This window comes from Odocoileus virginianus, chromosome 23 (assembly GCF_023699985.2).
Source record: "Odocoileus virginianus isolate 20LAN1187 ecotype Illinois chromosome 23, Ovbor_1.2, whole genome shotgun sequence".
NCBI classification, from domain to species: Eukaryota; Metazoa; Chordata; class Mammalia; order Artiodactyla; family Cervidae; genus Odocoileus; species Odocoileus virginianus.
This window is the reverse complement of record NC_069696.1, coordinates 11,629,469-11,650,019: the sequence shown is the minus strand read 5'-3', so window position 1 is coordinate 11,650,019 and position 20,551 is coordinate 11,629,469. Positions and strand designations below refer to the sequence as shown.

General features: G+C 57.2%; 1 protein-coding gene across 3 annotated transcripts in view; it reads left to right on the top strand.

Moving 5' to 3' along the window:
* The window catches only part of SHISAL1 (shisa like 1), a 78,537-nt gene that overhangs the window by 33,659 nt on the left and 24,327 nt on the right, over nt 1-20,551 (top strand). For all 3 annotated transcript variants that reach the window (XM_070453485.1, XM_070453486.1, XM_070453483.1), the window contains exon 4: nt 8,582-8,899. In XM_070453485.1, the coding sequence (XP_070309586.1) occupies nt 8,582-8,899 (318 nt within the window). The remainder of the gene's footprint in view (nt 1-8,581; nt 8,900-20,551) is intronic.

Here is a 20,551-nt window from a genome sequence, read left to right as displayed (position 1 = left end):
TTATGTTTGCTAGTACCTCACTGTGTTAACTACTGTTGCTTGTGATATGTTTTAATGTCTTCTTAGTCTATTCCCCCAGATTTTTTGTCATATAAACTTTATAATTAGCTTTTCTAGTCTCTCTGCCAAAAAAAAATCTAGCTAGTATTTTTTTATGGAGATTGTGTTGGATTTATAGATTAATTCAAGGAGAATGGACTTTTCGTGATGTTGAATATCCCTTTCCAAGAATACAGGGTGCCTTTCCCTTTGTTCAGTTTTTCTTTCATAGTGTTTTAGAGTTTTCTTCATATAGATATTGTACATATCTTTTCATTTATTTGTATTTATTTCTTTTCATGCTGCTATTTTATAACGAGGTCTTTTTTTCTACTGGTAGCTCAGCTGGTAAAGAATCCACCTGCAATGCAGGAGAACTGAGTTCAATCCCTCTGGAGAAGGGAACAGCTACCCACTCCAGCATTCTGGCTGGGAGAATTCTATGGACTGCATAGTCCATGGGGCCACAAAGAGTGGGACACAACTGAGTCACTTTCACTTTCTTCTACTAAATCTTCTGACCAACTGTTGTTTAAATGCTAAAACCTAATGATTTCTAAATATAAATTTTTTTACTCAGCCTCCTTACTGAAATTCCTTTTATTTGTAATACTTTTTCAGTTGACTCTTACATGTCCAATTATGCTGTTTGCAAATAATAATGATTTCATCTCCTTCTTTCCAATTTTTGTGTCTCACTCCTTTTTCTTGTCCAATCATGTTGGCTAGTACCTCTAAAACCATCTTTAGCATTGTCAGGCAGTCTGATCTCCCTCCTGACTTGAATGGGGATGTTTCAGATATTTTCCCAGTAAGGCTGAGAATGACTCCTGGGGTAGATACATTTTTTTCATGGTAAGAAAAAAAATCTACTTGGAAAGAGTGGGTTTGTTGAGTGACTACTGGGGGATCAGTATCACCCCTGGGAGGGGTGGTGGTGGGGAAGTTCTGAGCCTCAGTCTTTGATGTTGGGGCTTGGATGTTTTGCTACCACGCCATGCTCGCTTGGGGAAAGCTGCCTCTTCCCTCTGATCAGGCAGGAGATGCAAATTCCTTGACTATCATCTAAATCTCTCCTCCTCCCACCAAGGCCAGCTCCCCAGCCTGCCTTCCTCAGATGCATGGGTGCTTCCCTTGAATATCTTGCCATCTGCTCAGACCTTAGAATAATTCTGTGTGAAGTAGTTCAGCAAGCCTCTTCTGTCACGAGGGCTGGAATCAAGCCTGGAACTTGACCCAAGCCTTTTTATAAGACCAAAGACTAATTTCCTAAGCCAGGAGGGCGGTGCCAGGCTGAGGTTAGGACCCCAAAGTGTGTTGTAGTTGCCGGCTGAAAGCCAGACAGAAGACAGAGGCTTGGCAGGGTGGCCAGACTTCTCCAGGGCCCTGGCGACTGGCGTCTGGGATCCTCGTTTTGAACCCACAGGTTTCTGTGGTCTGCATGTTCACACAGGATGCACGCGGAATTCTCCACCGTCTCAGCATGGTGGGTCCCGGCTCCGGATAATAAAGTGTCGAACCACAAAACGAAGCCCTTCCCTGGGGAAGCATGGCCACATTGAGGACGTTTAGCTTGGTTTTTATTCTGGAACCTCAGCAAGCATTTTTGGAGCAGGCAGCATGGGGCCGGCTCTTTGTCAACCTTTTGAAGTCACCTGGAAGTCCACCCTTATTCCCCTTGACGTGCAGAAAGGTGAGGCGTGGAGAGGCTGGATAACTTGCCTGACTGAGGCAGCCAGTGGGGGTGGAGCCTAGAGCCGACCTGGATCTAGAGTTGCTTTAGTAAATCCGAGACTTCCGTGGATGGCGAGCCCCAGAGCAGGGACCCCCACCACGACCCTGTGGACACGTGGGCCTCATCCTCCTTTTGGGGGTCGCTCTGCGCATTGTGAGACACTGGCCACCACTCACTGAGGCGGGGAGCACCCCCTCCCCACTAATGGGCTGTGATCCCCAACCGCGTCTCCTGATAATGCGGAGCACAGGAGGCGGGACTCTCCTGGGTGAGAGCACCGCTCTGGAGGAATGCCTCCTCGTCACTCCACCGAGCTTCCTGTCACCTCCCTTCCCACAGATGTGGAGAGAAGCCCAGAAGCGCTGGGCTGCACTCCTCAGCCAGGGTGTTCAGCTCTCCTGGGCCTCACGAGGGAGGCGTGGTGCTTGGTCTCCCGCAACCAAAAGTGTAGGAGGAGGTGGGAGTCACACAGTCCAGAGGAAGGAGCATTTCTGGGCAGAGCTCCCTGCAGCCTGAGTATGAAATGCCAGGCCAAGAGTGCGGAGAAGCAGCAGGGGCTGGCATGGTGGGCGGGGGGGCCCTGGGCTGGGGCAGAGGGGCTGGTGTTTGGGCTTCCTCTTGAGGGAAGCACGGGGCCCTGAGGGCTTCAAGTTGGGTTTGTACTCATGGATGGTGCAGGGACAAGGACCTAGGACATTGCAGAAGCCATGATGGTGACCTGAACAAGACGGGGGCCCCACAGAGGGAAGGGGCCCCACAGAGGGAAGGGGCTGGAGTCACCCAGTAGACAGCCGATCAGAGCTCAGATAAGAGGCCTTGGCGGGACTCCTGCTTAGCCGTCTGAGCTGAGGGACCTTGGGGAGAAGGTCTGAGCCCAGGGAGCTGGACCAGGGCCTTGTGTCCAGCCAGAGCTTGTGTCAGAGAGGGGACAACTGGAAGATGGGCCAGTGGGAGTGGGAGGATAGGTCAGTGGTGAACGGGGTGGGACAGGCCTGCCTGGCTGAGAGGTCCTGAGTGCTCCAGGTATGTGAGGGGAGCCAGGTAAAGTCCACCTTTAGGACCATCCTGCCCTTTGGGGCTCTGATCCCTCTGGGCAGGACACCTGTATTGTCTCGTTAGTCCTCACAGCTACTTTGAGAGGAAGGAAAAAGGGGCTGGGCCCAGGCTGGTCAAGTCACCTGTTGCAGCCACAGTTGAGGCCAAGAGATGCCAGGGCCCTTGTTCCACCAGTGGGCTCTGCCACCCCTGGGTGCTTCTAGAAAACCAGGGCTTGTCTGATGCTGGGGAGTGTGCCAGACATCAGCCCAGAGGCCAGATGAAGGTTAATACCCATCTAGATGGACCAGTGCAGCTGTGACCCCCGTTAGGGCTTTATGAAGATGCAAGGGCCACCTGACACTCACCTGCCCCACCCAGTGAATCAGCCAGGAGGTGGGGCTGGTGGCAGGCAAAAGGAGAGTGCTTCTGATGACTTATTTACTTGTGTTTTTTTGGAGGAACAGAATGGTCTGTTTTGGTTCTGGCTGCCTGGCAGAAAAGCAGGCAGAGCGAGGGAAGCAGCCTCGCCAAGCCCACCACCTCAGGGAGATGCCACTTCTAGCCACTCGGGCGGCGGGCCTGGTGTTCAGGAGTGTGTGCACACCCTCCCATGCCAGGTTCTGGGCAGGGCGCTAGCAGCAGTGATCACCCAGGGCCCTGAACGAGCAACAGCAGCATCTGTTCAGGGCGTGGGGTGGGACGGGGCATGTGCGGTCAGTGATCAGTGCTCTCTGAGGGCAGAGGTCGCCCCTCTGGCAGCCGGTCATGGACTGGAGCCCTTGTGCAGCACATGGGTATTCCTTCACGAGGCAGATGGGCTGCTGGAGGAGGGAGCCTGGGACGGGGATTCTCAGAAGACAGCAGAGTCCTCAAGGCCTCACCATGGGAAGTGACGGGTTGTCAGTTTTCCCTTGGCTGCAGTGAAACCTCTTTCCTCCAAAAGCTTTCCTTTCCCCAAACCCAGAGGTGCTCCAGCCATGCAGACACGATGCCCTCAGGCACATACCTCCCCCATCCTCACCCGGGACTGCCCATGGGTGGTGGTGGGACCACCACCTGGCCTCAGCTGGCTGACATACCTGCTCCTGTCCGGGAAGGTATTCAGCGAGATTTCTCCATCAGAGAAGGCTTGGTTTATTGCTTGAAAAGCACCAAAAGAATTTGAGTCAGTAAACATCCTGAAAGATACTGAAAAATTGGTATCTATGGTTTTGGCTGCCTTCTTATCTTGCTTCATAAAACAGCCTCTGTTTTATCTTCTGACCTTTATAACACACACACACACACACACACACATGCTCAACAAAGGCCCCTGCATCTGGATGAAATTAATTTCCAGATCGCATTTTAAATTAAATTTTAAAAAAACAGAATGCTCACAGCCAGCCAACCATGGAGAGGCCAGGGAGCTGCCTGGGGACAGCGTCCGTGACCCAGGTTTCTCTGCTGGCTGCCACCTCTAGGGTGGCCTCCCTTGCAGGTAAGAGGGAGTCAGCACAGGTGGCACCCCCTTCCCGTGCCCCTCTCCTTTCTCTGAACTGGAGGGGGGCCGTGAAACCACGCTGTCACCCCAATGCCCCAGGCCAGTTAGACTGAGCTGGCTGCGGAGACCCATAGCCCAGCAGCGCCTGCGCTGCCATGGCGATGACATGCTGAGATGCAGGCTGCTCTTGCGGGGGAGGTTGGACCCTGTCCTCAGTTCCCAGTAGAGGATGAGCCAGGACGCGTGGGCCAAGCGGATGTGGGGAATTCCTGCCTGGACATCTGTCTTAGACTCGGTCTTGGGATTTCCCCCCAATTCCACACACTCTGAGGTCACATGGCCCTGTGTCTAAATCCCAGCACAGCCCCTCCCCAGCTGTGCAGGCTTTGGCGATGACTTTGCCTCTCTGGGCCTCATTTCCTCATCTGTAAAATGGGGAGACTGACTCCTAACTCACAGTATTGTTGCAAAGATTCAGAAACACAGGGCGTGGTGATTGCTAGTATTACTATTAACTACTAGAGAATATGGGCTTCCCAGGTGGTGCTAGTAGCAAAGAACCTGCCTTAGCCAGTGCAGGAGATGCTGGAGACAAGGGTTCGAGCCCTGGATTGGGAAGATCCCCTGGAGGAGAGCGTGGCAACCTGGAGAATACCAGGGAGAGGGGAGCCTGGCAGGCTACAGTCCGTAGAGTCTCAGAGACCGACAGGCGTGAAGCAACTTAGCACGCATTCACGCACTAGAGAGTATGTATAGAGAAGGTGAAATCTAGTGAAGAGGTTCATGAGTATCAAGGCTGCCATTGTCACAGCTTGCTATGAGGACTCAATACGTGTTAGCGTAAGGAATGTCTGAAGCAGCCCCAGCCTGAGCGCTGGGCACACAGAGATAAGTTAGACCCTGGCCTTAGCCTCAAGGAGATCTGATCTCGAGATGCAAATGGTCCTACAAGATGGCAAAGACAGCAGAGTGTGTTCTGGGAAACCCAGTGGTCTGGGGGGGCCCAAGGAGAGGGATTGGACTTAACACAGGGCATCAAGGAAGACTTCCTGAGGAGGTGATAGCTGCAGGAAGAAGACAGGGAGGTGGGGGGCAAGTTCCAGGCAGAGAAGCAGCATGGAAAGAAGCCTGAGGGGAGCTTGTCTGCCCAGAGAACGGGGGTGCCACCTGCCTGACTTAGGCAGTGTGGTACAGTGGTTAGGGATGTGTGCTCTGGAGCAGGACGGCTGGGCTTAAAACCTGGCTCTGCCGCTTCATGGCTGTGAGATCTCAGACACTCTTTTATTTTTTTTTTTTTTGCCTTGGTTATTTTATTTTATTTTTTATTTTTTTTATTAGTTGGAGGCTAATTACTTTACATCATTACAGTAGTTTTTGTCATACACTGAAATGAATTAGCCATGGATTTACATGTGTTCCCCATCCCGGTCCCCCCTCCCACCTCCCTCTCCACCCGATCCCTCTGGGTCTTCCCAGTGCACCAGGCCCGAGCACTTGTCAGACACTCTTTTAATTCCTCTGAGCCTCCATTTGCATCTCTGGGCTGAGGATGACGGCAGCAAGGGTTCCTCCCTTGTACGCCGTGAGGGTCAGACGGGCTAGGATGTGTAACGTGTTTAGAGCGATGCCCACCAGCTGCTGCTTTAATTGCTGTTGTTGTTTCCTAGCCCCGGTGGTTTAGGCCTAGCTGTGGTCCTGCTTCCAGCCCCCGCGGGCATCATGGACTCCCTCTCTGTGGGGCAGCATCTGCCCACAGCTGGCCCTACCTGTCCCTCCCCACCCCCCTCCCCCAGCCCCCGCGGCTGCTGCCATGGGAACCACCCAGGAAGAGCCTGGCACTTGGAGCAACCCTGTGGGGGCTCCAGGGGACGGTGCAGAGGGGTGCTGGGGAAAGCGTGGGTGCCGGGGGCTGGAGCCAGTTCCTCCCCACGTCCACGCAGACTCCTGTCTCAGCTTGCCGGACCACACTGCCAGCCCCTGCTTCCTGGCAGCAATTCACATCCACATGTCTCCAGGCGGAGCTGGCTTCCCCTTGAAATCAGGCAGCTGGGGGTGTGGTGGGGAAGACTGCCACTCAGCCATTCACACCTTAGCAAGAACAAGCCCCTGGGACAGCTGCAGGCCTCAGGGAGGTGGTGGCTGGAGGTGGGGCCATGGGAGGGATGCAAGGTGCTCTGAGGCAGAGTTCTGGGGTTACTCATTCCTCAAGCAGCCCGGAAGCCCCAGGCACCTACCCGTGCCTGCTGCCCGCGCGGTGCTCAGGACACGCAGCGCTTCCCCTTGAGGAGCCCCCCGGCCCACGTGTGGGGAGGGAAGGCGTTCCAGGCCGAGGGCGCACATGCGTGTGTATGTGTGTGTGAGTGAAAGTCAGCAGCGGGGCCCAGCTCGGGGAGGGGCTGAAGGACTCGGAGGGGAGCAGCCCCCGTCTCACTGCAGAGGCCGAGGCTGAGCACGGGTGAACCAAGAGGGAAAGATCCAGAATCTGGAAGCCGAGGCTGGGAGGAGCTCCACTCCGCCTCCTCCAGAACCAGAGACACACCCGTGTCCTCCCAGGCCGCACAGCAAAGCCAGGCCAAGAAGAGGCCAGAACCGGGCCTCTGGGCTCCAGGAGCGTGCTCCCCGGCTTCAGACAGCATCTAGGGAGCCCTGCTGTGGGGGACTCAGGACACCCAGGGAGCCTGTCTGCTGGGAGCCGGGGCGGGTCTCTCCCCATGGAATGTGGGGCAGCGGGGCTGGACGCCGGCTCTGCCTCCTGGGAGTGCCTCCTCTCCGCCACCCGCCTGCGCACGCCCACCTGCACAGATGCCCGCAGCAGGCAGCAGATGGAGGAGGCATTTGAGTGATTAATAAGTTGGTCCCTTTAAACAGCCGCAGTCCCGGGCGGGCAGTGTTTGGAGCTCAGCTACCCCAGCTGCCATGGTGAGGCCAGGAAGCAGCCTCCCCACCACCTGAGCACCCAGGGGAGACTCAGACCCCAGCCTGGGTGGGAGGAAACACGTGGACCTGGCCAGCATGGCCCCGGGTGGTGGGCGAGCATCTGAAGGGCACTCAGGTCAGAGGGAAGGCCTGACCCAGCTGGGTAGAAGGAGTAGTGTATCCGGGAGGCTTCCTGGGGGAGGCAGTCTCCAAGAGGCCATGGTTGGAGTCAAGCAGGGAGGAAGGGGCTGGGGGCATTGAGAGGGTTGGCTGGGCAGAAGGTACAGCCCCTGTGAGGGCCCAGTGTCCCCAGGCTCCTCGAGGGTAGAGACACCGTGGCAGGGAGCCAGCGCCCCTTCACGGAGGGGCATCTACGGCATCTCTGCTCCTGGAGGACAGACTAGACCTCAGCGCGGAAGTGCCTGGTGAAGAATAAGAGAACTGATATCAGGGGCCTGAGACTCCTGGCTGTGCAGTCTGGAGTGCCTGATGGGGGGCACTGAGTTGGGGAGCGGCCGCAGGGTGGGCTGGAAAGGCACATGGCTGGTGGGGCAGATGGGCCGGTGTCTGCTGCATGGGGTGGGGGGAGGGCAGCTGAGCCCACGCCCTGATTCCTGGGCTTCTGAGAGAGGGGGTTGCGGGGTGCAATGGAGCAGGCTGGGGTGGAGTTGGCCCCGGGGTGGGGATGCCTGGCTGGATTCCACGAACTTCTGCGAACAGGGTGCTCGGTGGCCCCAGGCAGATGCTTCGAGGCAGGAGCTTGGGTCGCTGCATCCTAAGACAGTGGACTTCCTGCATTTGCCCTGGGCTCGGAAAGATGGGAAGGGCTGGAGGGAGAGGGAGGGGGTGGTGAGAGAGGGGCTGCTGAGAGCCTCCTAGGTGGTGGGAACAGCTTCAGCAAGGGCTAGGAGGGTGGGCAAGCGGGGGCCACCTGCAGGAGACAGCTGGCCAGTCTGGGCATAGCACCCAAATTGGGTAAGAGAAGGAGGGTGAAAGTAGGGGCTCCCACACTATGACAGCCCCAGATGTCCAGCTGAGAATTCCTTCCAGAGGGTCTAACAGTGTGGGGCTCCCCCACCGGGGTTTCTACCCAAGCACGTGCAGTCTTGGAGGGGGTGCTTGGGTGGGACAGGGCCCAGGGCAGTGGGATCTGGGAGGCAGCCAGCAGGGCAGGTGGAGGAGAGGCAGTGGTGGGGGTGGGCATGAGAAGAGGGAGCCAAGATTCCTTGTCCCCCCAGAGGGGCCCACCACCCTCTCTGAGACCCCCGAAGCAGCCTCCGTACCACGTCTTCTAATGGACTCCGCGGCGTAACTGCAGCCCCCCGGGGGCGGAGGTCCCGGCGTCTCTCAGCCTCTCTGTTTGTCCACAGCAACTACACCGCCTTGCTGGGAGTGTGGATCTACGGCTTCTTCGTGTTGATGCTGCTGGTCCTGGATCTTTTGTATTACTCGGCGATGAACTACGACATCTGCAAGGTTTACCTGGCGCGGTGGGGCATCCATGGACGGTGGATGAAACAGGACCCCCGGCGGTGGGGGAACCCTGCCCGGGCCCCCCGGCCAGGGCAGCCGGCCCTGCAGCCCCAGCCTCCCCCGGGCTCCCTGCCGCAAGCCCCCCAGGCCGTACACACGCTGCAGAGAGACAGCCACAGCCCGCCGCTGATGACCTTCCAGAGCTCGTCCGCCTGGTGAGTGGCCACCATCACTTGTCTTTGACGAGCTTGGAAAATGCCAAATCGTATTGCTGCTGGGTCTGGCTCGTCGATTACTGGACTATTTGCTTATTCGTCAAGAAAAGTTTGAAGTGGCTTCTGGTAATAACATGTGCCTATATGGAAAGGTTGAAATGGAGCTTACTCAGATTCTGGTGTGAGAGCTATTGGCGCTGAGCGTGAAATGGAGTTGCGAGTTTCCTGGCTGCCAAGGCAAAAGGGAAAATTGGATGGCTTTCCAAGTTTTCACAGTCTGGTCACAAATTGATCTGCTAGGGGCTGAGGGAGAAATTTTTTTCCCAGCATCAAGTTTGATAATAAGCATATTACTGTGTTCCATCGTGCATGTATGTTGAATCACAGAAAGGCATCTGAGGGTGATGCAATCAGGCTGCTCAGTGATGGCTCAGGGGAAGGGAAGAAAGTCGGCAAGGGACGTGGGATCTTGGTTGGCCTTATAGGGTGGCTACCCCAGCAGACCCCACATTATCCTGCCCCAGGAGCGCGTTCATAGTCACTGCAATTCTCACGTCTATTTGTCTCCAGTCTGGTGGGGGATGGGGAATAACCTAACCTGGAGGTCCCAGGGCAGTGCAGGGCTGGAGGGAAAGGGGAGGGGACGTGTGCGTTTTGGAGCAGGACCCCACTGTGCGGCTGGCCAGCACCAACGACAGGCACCAGCCCCTGGAGGAGCCAGGCTGAGCAGAGATGCTCAAGCTCAGGGTCAGGTGTGGGGCTCGGGTACTCTGCAGGGGCAGAGCAGCAGCCATGGGCATACAGGGCATGGGGTATGTCTCATCCCAGGACATAACAGGACTGAGTCAGCCTGGAAGATCCCGGTGCAGAAACCTACAACACGGTGATCCCTGCCAAGTCCATGAGCTTGACAGGCAACCCAGCCCCAGATCTGCCAGTTACCAGCTCTGTAACTTTAGGCAAGCCCCTTCACCCTCTTAACCTGCCCATCCTTGTGAAGGAGCAGAGTGTAAGGACGTACACTGCCCATCTCCACCTCCCGCCACCCCAGAGTTGTCCTGAGGATCAAACAAAATGCTTGGCGCATAGTAGGTGCTCAGTGAACCGTTGCCGCTTCTTTGTCGGAGATGCAGCCCAGTTAGTTCATGATCGTTTAAGTAGCTAACAGATTGTGACCTTTTCAATAATGGATGACTTAAATAATTAATAAGATACACTTAAATCAGCTTGTGCTTATTGATCGAGTAATTGCCCCATCTGGCACACAGGAGACAAAGATGCAGGCTTGCTCAGCTCAGTTGGACAAATGTGGGCTGGGTGGGTCCTCTGGGCAGGGTACGCGAGCCAGGCTCATGGTAATGTGGAGGTGATGGGTGGAGAAGAGGCTGCTCTTCACTTTGAGGAGCGGGGAGGGGACGCACAAGCCCACCCAAAGCTACAGACCATGAAACAGCTGTTGGCTCAACCCCAAAGGTGGGGTTTCCTGAAATGTGGGTCTCTCACTGCAGACCCACCTGGGGTGTTTGTCAAAATAAATGCCTGGGTCTCAGCCAGAGCCTCCTGATCAGAAATCTCTGGAGGTGATGTCTGTAGGCATGACAGTTTGAGAACCACTGGAAAATGTCATTCCCAGGAGCCAAGTGTTCTGAGAGCTGAGAATCTACTGTGTAGACGAAGGTACTTCTGCCCCATCCCTCTATCCCTCCCTGTGAACTTGACAAGACCACGATGTGAGCCCGTCCTTCTGGGGAGAGGCCATTCTGCCTGCAGGCAACCCACTCCAGTATCCTTGCCTGGAGAGTCCCACAGAGAGAGGACCCTGACAGGTTACAGTCCACAGGGTCGCAGAGGGTCGGGCGCGACTGAAGTGACTTAGCACGCACACACGCTCTGCAGAACCCGGGATGGCTTCCCTGCATAAGGGACTGTAAGGGACCGCGTTGGTCCATTTCTGAGTTGCTGCATCTGGTCCTAACAGTGCTCAGTCTCTCCCTGGCTGTTAACCCTTGCCTGTCTCCAAGGTCTCCCCCTTCCAAGATGGTACACATCACATGCCTCCTGTGTGCCAGGCGCTGTTCCGTGCAATCCAGATAAGGTTCGGAGCAACCGGCCGTGGAGGGGAAAAAGCGTGCAAGCTTTGGGGGGTGGTCCGTGACGTCTGAGTTCACGGCAACTGTAGGAGAGGCTGAGGTCACGGCCCACAGGGTCTGCTGTCTGCAGGGGAAGACGTTCCGCTTTGCAGCTCACAGCCTCTGTGTGCCCTCCTGGGTCACATAGGCAGACTCAGAACAGAGTTTCCATCACTACGTGAGCCTTCCTTCAAGAACAAGCATCAGGAACCTGCAAAGCATAATGGGGGATAGGGGGTCCCCGGGGTGCTGCCCGCCTCCCGTTCTGCCCTCCACGCTCTGCGTGACCTTGGACCGGGGCTTCCTGCTTGGGCTGGTGATTTGCCAGCCGAGGGGAGAAGGGATGGGCTTGGAGAGCGGAGCAGACCTTCGTGTTGCTGGGCCTCCTTGGTTCAAGGAGTGGGCGCCCTTGGCTCCAGCAACGTCTACTGAGGACTTGCTGTGTTCTGAGCACTGTTCGCCTCCTTTCCATCTCACCAGGATCTCGTGGGCTAAGTGCCCACAACACGGGCACCAGTCCCAAGGTCCCCAGTCAGCAGGGTGAACGCGTGATGGGGGCGGCAGGCAGGTGAGCAGTCTGGCTCCAGCCCCTGCCCTCCTGCCTCTGGCCGGCGGCTCCCCGCACTCTGGGCCGCCAGGAATCCCTGCCCCCTCCCGGTGTGGACCTGTCTCGGTTTGGCTAAAGTTCCCCAAACAGCCCCTTCCCTCCCTGACTCCATGCGGGAGCTGGGGACGCAGATGCAAGTGGGGCAAACAAAGGCGAAGTTGAGAGCAGCCATCCCGGCAGGGAGGATACAGCCGAGGTCAACGAGCCTCTCCTTGTCGGCAGCGGTGGGGGGGGGGGGGGCAGGCAGGGGAGGGCTGTGGTGTGCTCACGGCTTCTGTCAACCTGGGGGTCGGGGGTGGCTGGAGAGTGGGGCAGGGTGCTGTCATCAGTGTTTCTCCCGGAACGAGAGCTCGAGTCTGTGCCGCTTTACTCCGAATTGTCACCTGCGTCTTCCAAACACCCACGTTTCAGCCGTTGTGAGTGCTTCCCCGGGGCATCGCGGAGACGCGTCTCCTCTAGCACGGAGCCCATCAGCTGCTCCCTCAGTCTGTCTCGTTCTCTCTCTTTCGACGTTCACCTCCAGAACTCTCCATGGCCTCTCTCTCTCTCCCTTCCCCCTTCCCAGTCTTGTACTACATGAATGATCCCAGCTTCTCCAGCTCCTGGAGGCACCTCCATTCCTGGCCCACAGCCCAGCTTCTCCCCACACGGGAAGCAGGACCAGGGGTTTTCCTCTTGCAAGAGGGGCCGGGGAGGAAGGGGGTCTTCTTTGGTTCCCGGAGTCTCCATCATGAGGTGCATCCCTCTTCTGGGGGTCTCACATGCCCGATCTGGCCCTTATTTGGGGATGGAGGACTCTGGAGTCAAGATCCAGCTCTGGACAACTCCAGGGGAGACTGAGGCAGGAGGCTTATAATAGGCACCCCAGAGGGGAGGCCCAAGGGGGCTGCCGATGCCCGGTCCAGCGGCTGGGAGGAGGGCTGGGCCTGGACACCCAGCAGTGGACTGAGTTGATTCCTCGGTGCTCCAGCCGAGTCCTGTGTGGGGCAGGGCTCAGTGAATGCTCAGAAACCCACGGAGGAGGCCGTGGGCACTGCCCCCACCCTCCTGCAGACGGCTAGCAGGCATCAACTCAGTGTCAGGTGATCAGGACACGGAGACACAGACGGGAACCAGATCAGGGACAGGAGAGAGAAGGATGTAGCCACGGCTGAGTGCTGACCGCGTCCCAGACACCCGTCACCGGCCCCATCAGCAGGGCTGGCACCTGTCAGTCATGAAGCCATCATCCTTCCTAAGTGGATTATCTTAGTGTCATCATCTCTGTTGGCGTTGCTGGAAGCAGCTCATCTCTTGGGGCAGGAGTCAGATGGCTCGGATTCAAGGCCCACCTGTGCCACATGTGGGCTCTGCGACCTCAGGCAGGCCGCTCCACTGGCCAGTGCCTCGGTGTCCCCGCGTAAATGCCAGGCAGGGGTCGTAATCACCCTGAGAAGTAAACGGGCCGATCCTGGTACAGGACTCAGCCTGGTGCCTGATCCCCAAGTGCTGGTGATTCTCGAGGTCATTTCACATTTGGGTAAATAAACACGGTATGGGTCCTGCCCTGCCAGGATTTACAGGGAGGGCAGAAGCATTCTTCACCCCAAATGGGCCAGCCACACGCCATTTGTCTTGTAGGGGTGTTGAGCCCCATTTTCAGATACGGAAGCTGGGGGGTGGGGGACCAGAAGGAGTTCGTTGACCTGCCCAGGTCAGCCAGGAAAGGGGATACTGAGCAGGCCCCAGCCCAGGGCCAGTGGCCTCTCTGCTGGGGGCTCGCAGAGCCTCTAGAGGGGTGGCCTCTTCCTGGGGGAGCGGGGAGGAGCCTCTTCATCAGAAAGTCCTCCAGCCATGAACGGGCTGAAGTGGCCCCAGTTCGCCCCTTAAAAAGCAGTTTCAGAGGCCGAGCATCAGGGGCCGCACATCTCAGAGCATCACGTGCCTCTGAGGTCCCGGCGGACACACGCTGCCTCCATCTCCTTCACAGGAAATGCCGTATCCTCACCACCTGTTTCACCTCTCAGGATGGCCTTGGGGCGACCAAGGCCACCTCTCATCACCGTTGTCCAGGGCAGGGACCCCATGGCCCCTGAGTTGTGGAGCTTTTGGCCTGGATCGGGATTGGGGACAGTCCGAGGGGATCAAGGGCAGCTGCCTTCGGTTCATTTCAGAAAGAAGACAGCTTTCCCTTCATTTACAACAACCTCAGACTGCAACGTCTCCTGCTGAGATCCCCTGCAGGCTCTCCCCTGGCTCATTTCCTTATGAAAAGTGGTGACACGGTGCCCGCGATATTTGCTCATCACGTACCCCTGGAGAAGGAACTCCAGTGTCCTCGCCTGGAGAATCCCATGAACAGAGGGGCCTGGTGGGCTGCAGTCCACGGGGTCGCAAAGAGTCAGGCACAAGCGGGGGACTCACGTTTCTCCCTTGTGCACGTGACACGCTGTTTTTCTTCGGTGTTATCCTCCTGCTGCTGTATCGCCATATTCCTGTGAGTCCTTGTCACTGGGGATCGCGGCCAGACGCTCCTGGCTTTGAATCCCAGCTTGACTCCTCTGGACCTGTCTGAGCCTCGTTTTCCTCATCTGTAAAATGGGGACAATCGCAGCCTGACCTCCCAGTGAGGTCTTGGGACCTGATGAAGTTCTGGCTGCCCTCCAGGATCCCCACCCCACCCCATGGTCCCTGCCTGGTTCCCTCTGGTTCATCCCACCTCCCCATACCCCCCAGGTAAGGGGCTTCAGCTCCTATTCTGGCCCCCAAGACCCTCCCCAGCCTACCTCACTCTCTCTGAAGCCTCAGGCTCTGCCCTCTTCCCTCTAAGACACAGGGAAGCAAGTCGAGCCCTGGAAACCTTGGTGACACCTGCTGTTTAGACCCACCCCTATCATTATTTCCCTGATAACTTCCGCCCTGAGAACTGGGCTGTGCAGCTTTTTCACCCCCTTTTACAGATGAGCAAACACAGGCCCAGAGAGGCTAAGCGACGTGCCCGCAGCCACACTAGTAAGTCCACGGACCTCAGCCAGGGTCTCTTTAGTCCAAAGTCTCCCAGAACAAAGTCCAGTCATGAGCCAACCGGCAACCCCTGTCGATCTCAGAGCTTCCTTCTGCCTCCCCCCTCCCTCACCTAGAACTGATCCAGCCCATTGCAGAACTCATCCTTGCCTCCCGTGTGGGGTCCCTGGAGTTCACCCGACTCCGGAGCCGCCCCCCACCCTGGGAAGAGTGCAGCCATCGCTTTCTTCCCGGCTCTGCGACCAGAGTCTCTGCTGTGTGGTTTCTGCAGGGATACCAGCCAACAGCGAGAAATTCCAGAAAATTAGGAGACAAAGGGAGAGGACGAGATATCCTCTTTCCTTGGCGTCACATCAGACACCGAGGAGGCCTCCGTGACTGGGATTCAGAAGGCAGTGGATTCAGAGTCGGGCTGGAGTTTCAGTGCTCGGGGCTTCCAGCTGGGTGAGGACACTCTGGCCCTGTCCGCTCTGATCCCGTCCTTCCTGGCTGGGCCCTGCCATCCCCCTACCCAGCCTGGTTGACACGGGAAACCACCCTCTGCCAGCTCTCCCGGTTTTCATCTGTTCGCATGGCTGTTGGTGAAAGTCCAGGAGACTGTTCATCAGCATGGCTCGGCGACTGGGAGGGGGGATACCTGAAGGAGCTGGGTGGTGGTGACGGAAAGCCCAGCCCGGAGGCCTCACTTGCTGTGTCCTCAGATGCGTTGCTGGCCCTCTCTGAGTCTCCGTACATGCTCTGAACAGTGATGACGAGAGCTGAAGACGGGCACACGTAAGGGCCCAACCCAGAGCTCAGCACACAGTAGGACTGCAGGGAGCACAGATGCTATTCCTAAGGAGCATCCCCTCTCCCCTCAGCAGTGGCCTGTCCCTCCTTACCCTGGGGAGGGCAGAGAACCGGACTTCTCCGTGGAGAAAATCAGCGTGGGGGTGGGGGCTAAGAGGGAACACTTGGGTCTGGTGCTGGGGAACGAATGTAAAATAAAAGGAGCGCAGGTGCGGAAGGCGCTGCTCCAGCACTCATGTCGGGCGCCCCGTGTTCCTGCCCCAACCCCACTAGAACGTAAGAGTGAGTGAGGGTTTTGTCAGCCTGATTCCGTGCCTCACTCCTAGCTCTCAAATACTTACTCGATGAATCCTCATCTTAAGGACAAGAAAACCAAGGCACAGAGAGTTTAGGTAATTGGTCCAAGGTCACCTAGCTGGTCACCCGCAGACTCAGCGTTTGAACCCAGGCCATCTGCTCCAGGCTGTCAGGGCCAGGTCTCCAGCCTGGTCCCTTTGTCCAGGGAGCTGGATGGGAGGAGCAACCTGGAGTCAGGAGACAGAGCCTGAGGGCCTCCGCATGCCCCTGGAGCCTTGGGCAGGAACCGGCTCCTAGCGGCAGAGTCCAGCCAGGGCAGGACGGAGGGCAGGGGAAGGGACAGGGAGGAAGAGGGAGTGTGTGGCATCCAATTCTGGCCCAGAGAGGGGCAGGGATGGGAGCTGATCGCCCACACTCCTGTCCTGGGTCAGGCACCTGGACACACAGTGAAACTGACTCAGACGCAGACAGTGGCAATGAGCGATCAGATCTCATTGGAGGGAGCCCAGAGGAGACATCTGCCCATCCTGGGCATCAGGGAGAGCTTCCTGGAGGAGGTGATGGCCGAAATGGCCTTTAAAGACGAGTAGGAGTTAGGCAAAAATAAAAATACAGCAGGGAGGGTATTCAAGTAGGAAAGCCAGAATGTGCACAGGCTGCAGTGAGGGGTCATGCCCACAGAGCTTGCAACGGAAGCAGCTGTCCCAGCACACAGTGTATCTCAGAGATGTTTTCTCTGTTAGAATAATCAGATAAGCAGATTCTTTTTCTGGTGAAACCCCCTTCACTGACAATATTCCACAAGAGGCCAGAAATGCCCCCCAGAGAGTCTTCTGGGGTTCACAGCCTTCTCCTTCTGCTCTTTCCCTGCGCAGAGAGCCCCAACCCAACCCTCGAAAGAAATAGCTGGGTTCTCAAGACACCCGAGCCCCTGGGGTCCAGAAGAAAGGAGCAGGCCGCGTCCAAAGAGACCTGGGGCTCGGCTGGGGGATTTTCCCCACTCAAACCAACGAGTAAACTGTGATACTGGAGCAAAAGGGAAGCGGGTGGATGAAGTGGTTTGGAGGGAAAGCCACGGGCAACCCAGATTTCGAATCCCACGGCTGCCCTCTTGAATCCTGTGACCTGGGCGGTTCCCCCATGTCTGGCCCCCTCCCTGCCCACCCCCGCCACCGCCCCCGCCCCTGCCCCAAGGCTCAGGGTCATCGGGAGGGTGATGAGATGCCTGGGGAGGCAGGGCTGCGGGGAGCCAGAGTGCAGGCCCCTTCTTTCTGGTCTTGGTTATCACTTCCCTGTGTAAGCTGTTTCCTCTGCCTCAGCCCTCCACCGAGTCACCGTGACAGTTTCCTTTCTTTTCATGCCAAATTTTCCATCATAAAGTCGCCCGTGCCCGATGGAGAGCAGGCGAGGAGTAGGCCAGTGGGCTCCCCACCTAAGGCGGCCCCTTCTCCCCTCCGGCCCTCGCGGGTCGTCAGTGCCTTGTTTCACTTTTATGGTTGCTGCCTTCGCACATAAGACTGTGTGTCTTGGGTTTTTAGCTCAGCTTTATGTCCCGGAGCGCTGCCTGCATTATTGAGAAGTTTTCATAAGTGCTACGTTAATGGCTGCGTTTGTCGTGCCTCCAGAGGCGGTGGTCCATTGCTCCTTGACCTGCTTCCGTGTCTTGGGCCACCTGGGGGCTTCTGACCTCCCGCCCGGCGATGCTTCTCTTCCCCTCTCAGAGCATTGCTCTGCTCATGCCCCGCCTCCCTCAGCCTCCAGGATGAGAGGGTTTCTGGAACCCCCTCCCCATCCCTGCCCAGACACGGGTCCCCTGGTGATGGAGTGCTCACCCCTCCAAAGCCAGCCGCCTGCTGGTTCTTCATAGGTCCGAAGCAGCGTGGTGAGGGGCAGACCTGGAGGCTTAACAGACCTGGGTTCAAATCTTGCTCCCCCATTTCTTGATGGCTGGAGGACCTCCAGCAGGTGACTCAGCCAAAGTGCCCTCACCTGGAAAGCAGGTGCTGAAATCAGCCTCGCTAGGGTGCTGGCTGCCTAAAGAAGACATGGGAAGAGCCTGACATATAGAAATGGCTGTGCACATGTTTTCCAGCTCTCCCCAGCATCTCATCGGGGTGTGGCAGGCTTTCTAGGATGTTGAAGATAGCAGTCAGCTGTCCCGAGGGTCCACAGCCCTCTCGGCTGAGTACCAGAGAGCAATTAGCACGGGAAAGCGTTTCAGTGAATGAGTAGTTTTCTGGAAGTAGAGAAAGGGCAGAGAGAGCAGCTTGGCTGTGTACCGGAGGAGGGAGAATGCTGAGGAAAAGCAGGGAGCCCATGGGAGCCCCAGGGAGCCCCAGGTCCTGGGCACCACGTCTCGTGGCTCCCAGGCCCTCATTGGCCGCACCTCAGTCCACTTCACTGCTCCATCCTTGTCTCCCCAACCTTAGACGCCAGAGGGGTCTTCTTTAACACCCTTCTCCCCTCCTTCACCACCCCGGGAAATCCACCGGCTCCATGTTTCTGGTCTTATCCAGCTGCACCAGACCCCTGACTCCATCTCCATCCCTGTCTCCCATCTCCCCTGACTCCAGACTCACCCGGATGTTCAGTAGACACGGTGGACAAGCGCACCCGGGGACCCCTGCCCCCTCCTGCTGTCTCCTTGGGACAGAATCTCGGAGCCAGCCTGAGCGCGCCCTCCTGTCCCACTTCACATGTCCTGTCGTCAACTGTATACCTGCTGGAGCCCAGAACCCTCCCTCCACGCCCTTCTCCCCAGACCAGCCGTTCCAGTCCATCTTCTCACCTCCTAATTCTCTCTGCTTCTCTCCTCTGCCTCCCACCCGCCCTGAACACCCAGCAGCAGCAGAGAGATCCTTTTCAAACATGACTCAACACCCACCGACACCTCTCTCACTAGGGTGTGAATCCAGCAGCCTCCCACTGGCCACACAGCTTGACCTGAGACCCCCTCTCCCCAGTCCCTCTGCCCTCCTCTCCCAGTTGCCCCAGCCACACTGGCCTCCCTGGTTCCTGAGCTGGCCAAGCCCACCCCCACCCCAGGGCCTTTGCACCTGCTGCTCCCTCTGCCTGAAGCGCTCTCCTCCCAGACACCTGTGGGGCTCGCTCCCTTCCTTCCACCAGACACCTGCTTGGACGTCACCTGCTCCAAGACGCCTTCCCTGGCCAAGGTTTATAAATAGCAACAGCACCCCCACTCCCTTCTCCTGCCCCCTGTTCTCTTTTGGTTTCTCCGTGGAGCTCACCACCTCTGTTGAGCTGATTTCTTGTCTGCTGTCTCCCTTGCTGTCAGGAATCCTGAGGGAGATGGGGTTGGTCTGCCCTGTGCCCGGCCATGCCCCAGGCACCCGGAAGTAGGTGCTCAATAACCAAGGGTTGAGTGACTGCATCTTTGCCTGCCCGGAGCCGGGCACACACAGCAGGCACCTGGTAAATGGGATGAGCGAATGGCGCCATTATTGTTAACCACAGCAGCTCCCATCTATTGAGGAACCGGTGAGCGAAGCTGGCCACCCTGGGCTCCATGCACAGAGGAGGAAACTGAAGCTCAGAGAGAGTCAGCAGTTTCCCCAGAGCTGCACAGCGCCTGAGCCGGCATTCACGCCCAGGTCTAGCTGACGCCAAAGTCCCCTGCTCATGCATGAGCAGTGGGCTTCCCTGGACTGGGAAGTGGGGTCTCACCGGTACCTCTCCCACTGTGGGAGCAGCACCCTGAGATGGTGCTCATGAAGTGCCCAGCCCCGTGCTGAACCCGATGATGGGTTCCCTGTGCAAGTCAGGTCTTACCCACCCCTAGGGCAGGACCTCGAGGGTCCCTCAAAGGGTATGAGGTCAGGGGCTCCAGGCACCAGCCCACCAAGCCCTCTCTGGCCTGGACACAGTATCGACTGGAAACCATATGGGTTCTGCACCAGCTCCGTCAAGGCTGCCGCATGCACATGGTCGGGTTGCATGGTTGGTTTGGCTTGGTTTGGTTTTGGGGTCTTCCTGCTTGCCCTTGGACCATTGTGAGGGTCTCTTTCAGCCCCAGAATCTTTCTGGAGACCCAAAGAGGGGCTGAAGCAGCCAGGAGCCCCCACGCCTCCACCTGGCTGCTCACCACCTGCCTCCTTCCCCTAGGCACCCTGCCCCATCCGAGGAGGCCCTGGCTACACAGCAGCAAAGCAGCGCAGGCTGGTTTATAGAAAATGTTGCCTCAAGAATCTCACGGCCACTGCCAGCAACCCTGCAGAGGGCCCAGCTGCGTGGTCTTGGAGTCAGAGCTGGGTTCAGACCATGCCTCCACTTGCCAGTGGGGGAACTCAGGCAAATTATCTCACTTCTCTGAGCCTCAGTAGACTGACCCTGCTGGGTGACTGTGAGGATTAGAACAGGGCCTGGCCTGTGACGGGAGCCTCCATAAACACTCACTGTAATTACTGTGTGTTATTAGTGCTAGGATGAAAGTGGAGAAGGAAAGCCACAGAATCCCACCCCCTCACACACACATGCACACAGGTGTTTTGCATTTTCTGCTCTCTTATGCACGTGCTTTTACATACTTCCAAGAATGATGTACAGTAGGCCCTCTTACCCAAAGTTTCACTTTACCCAGTTTCAGTTGCCTGTGGTTAACCTTGGTTTAAAAAACATTAACTGGAAAATTCCAGAAATGAACAATTCATAAGTTTTAATTTGCACACCATTCTGAGTAGCGTGATCAAATCTCACGCCACCCCGCCCTGGATGTGAAACCCCTTTGTGCGGGGTGCTCCGCCCATCCGTCACTTAGCCCTCTCGGTTATCACAGGGCTGGCGTTCAAGTGACCCTCACGTACTTAATAA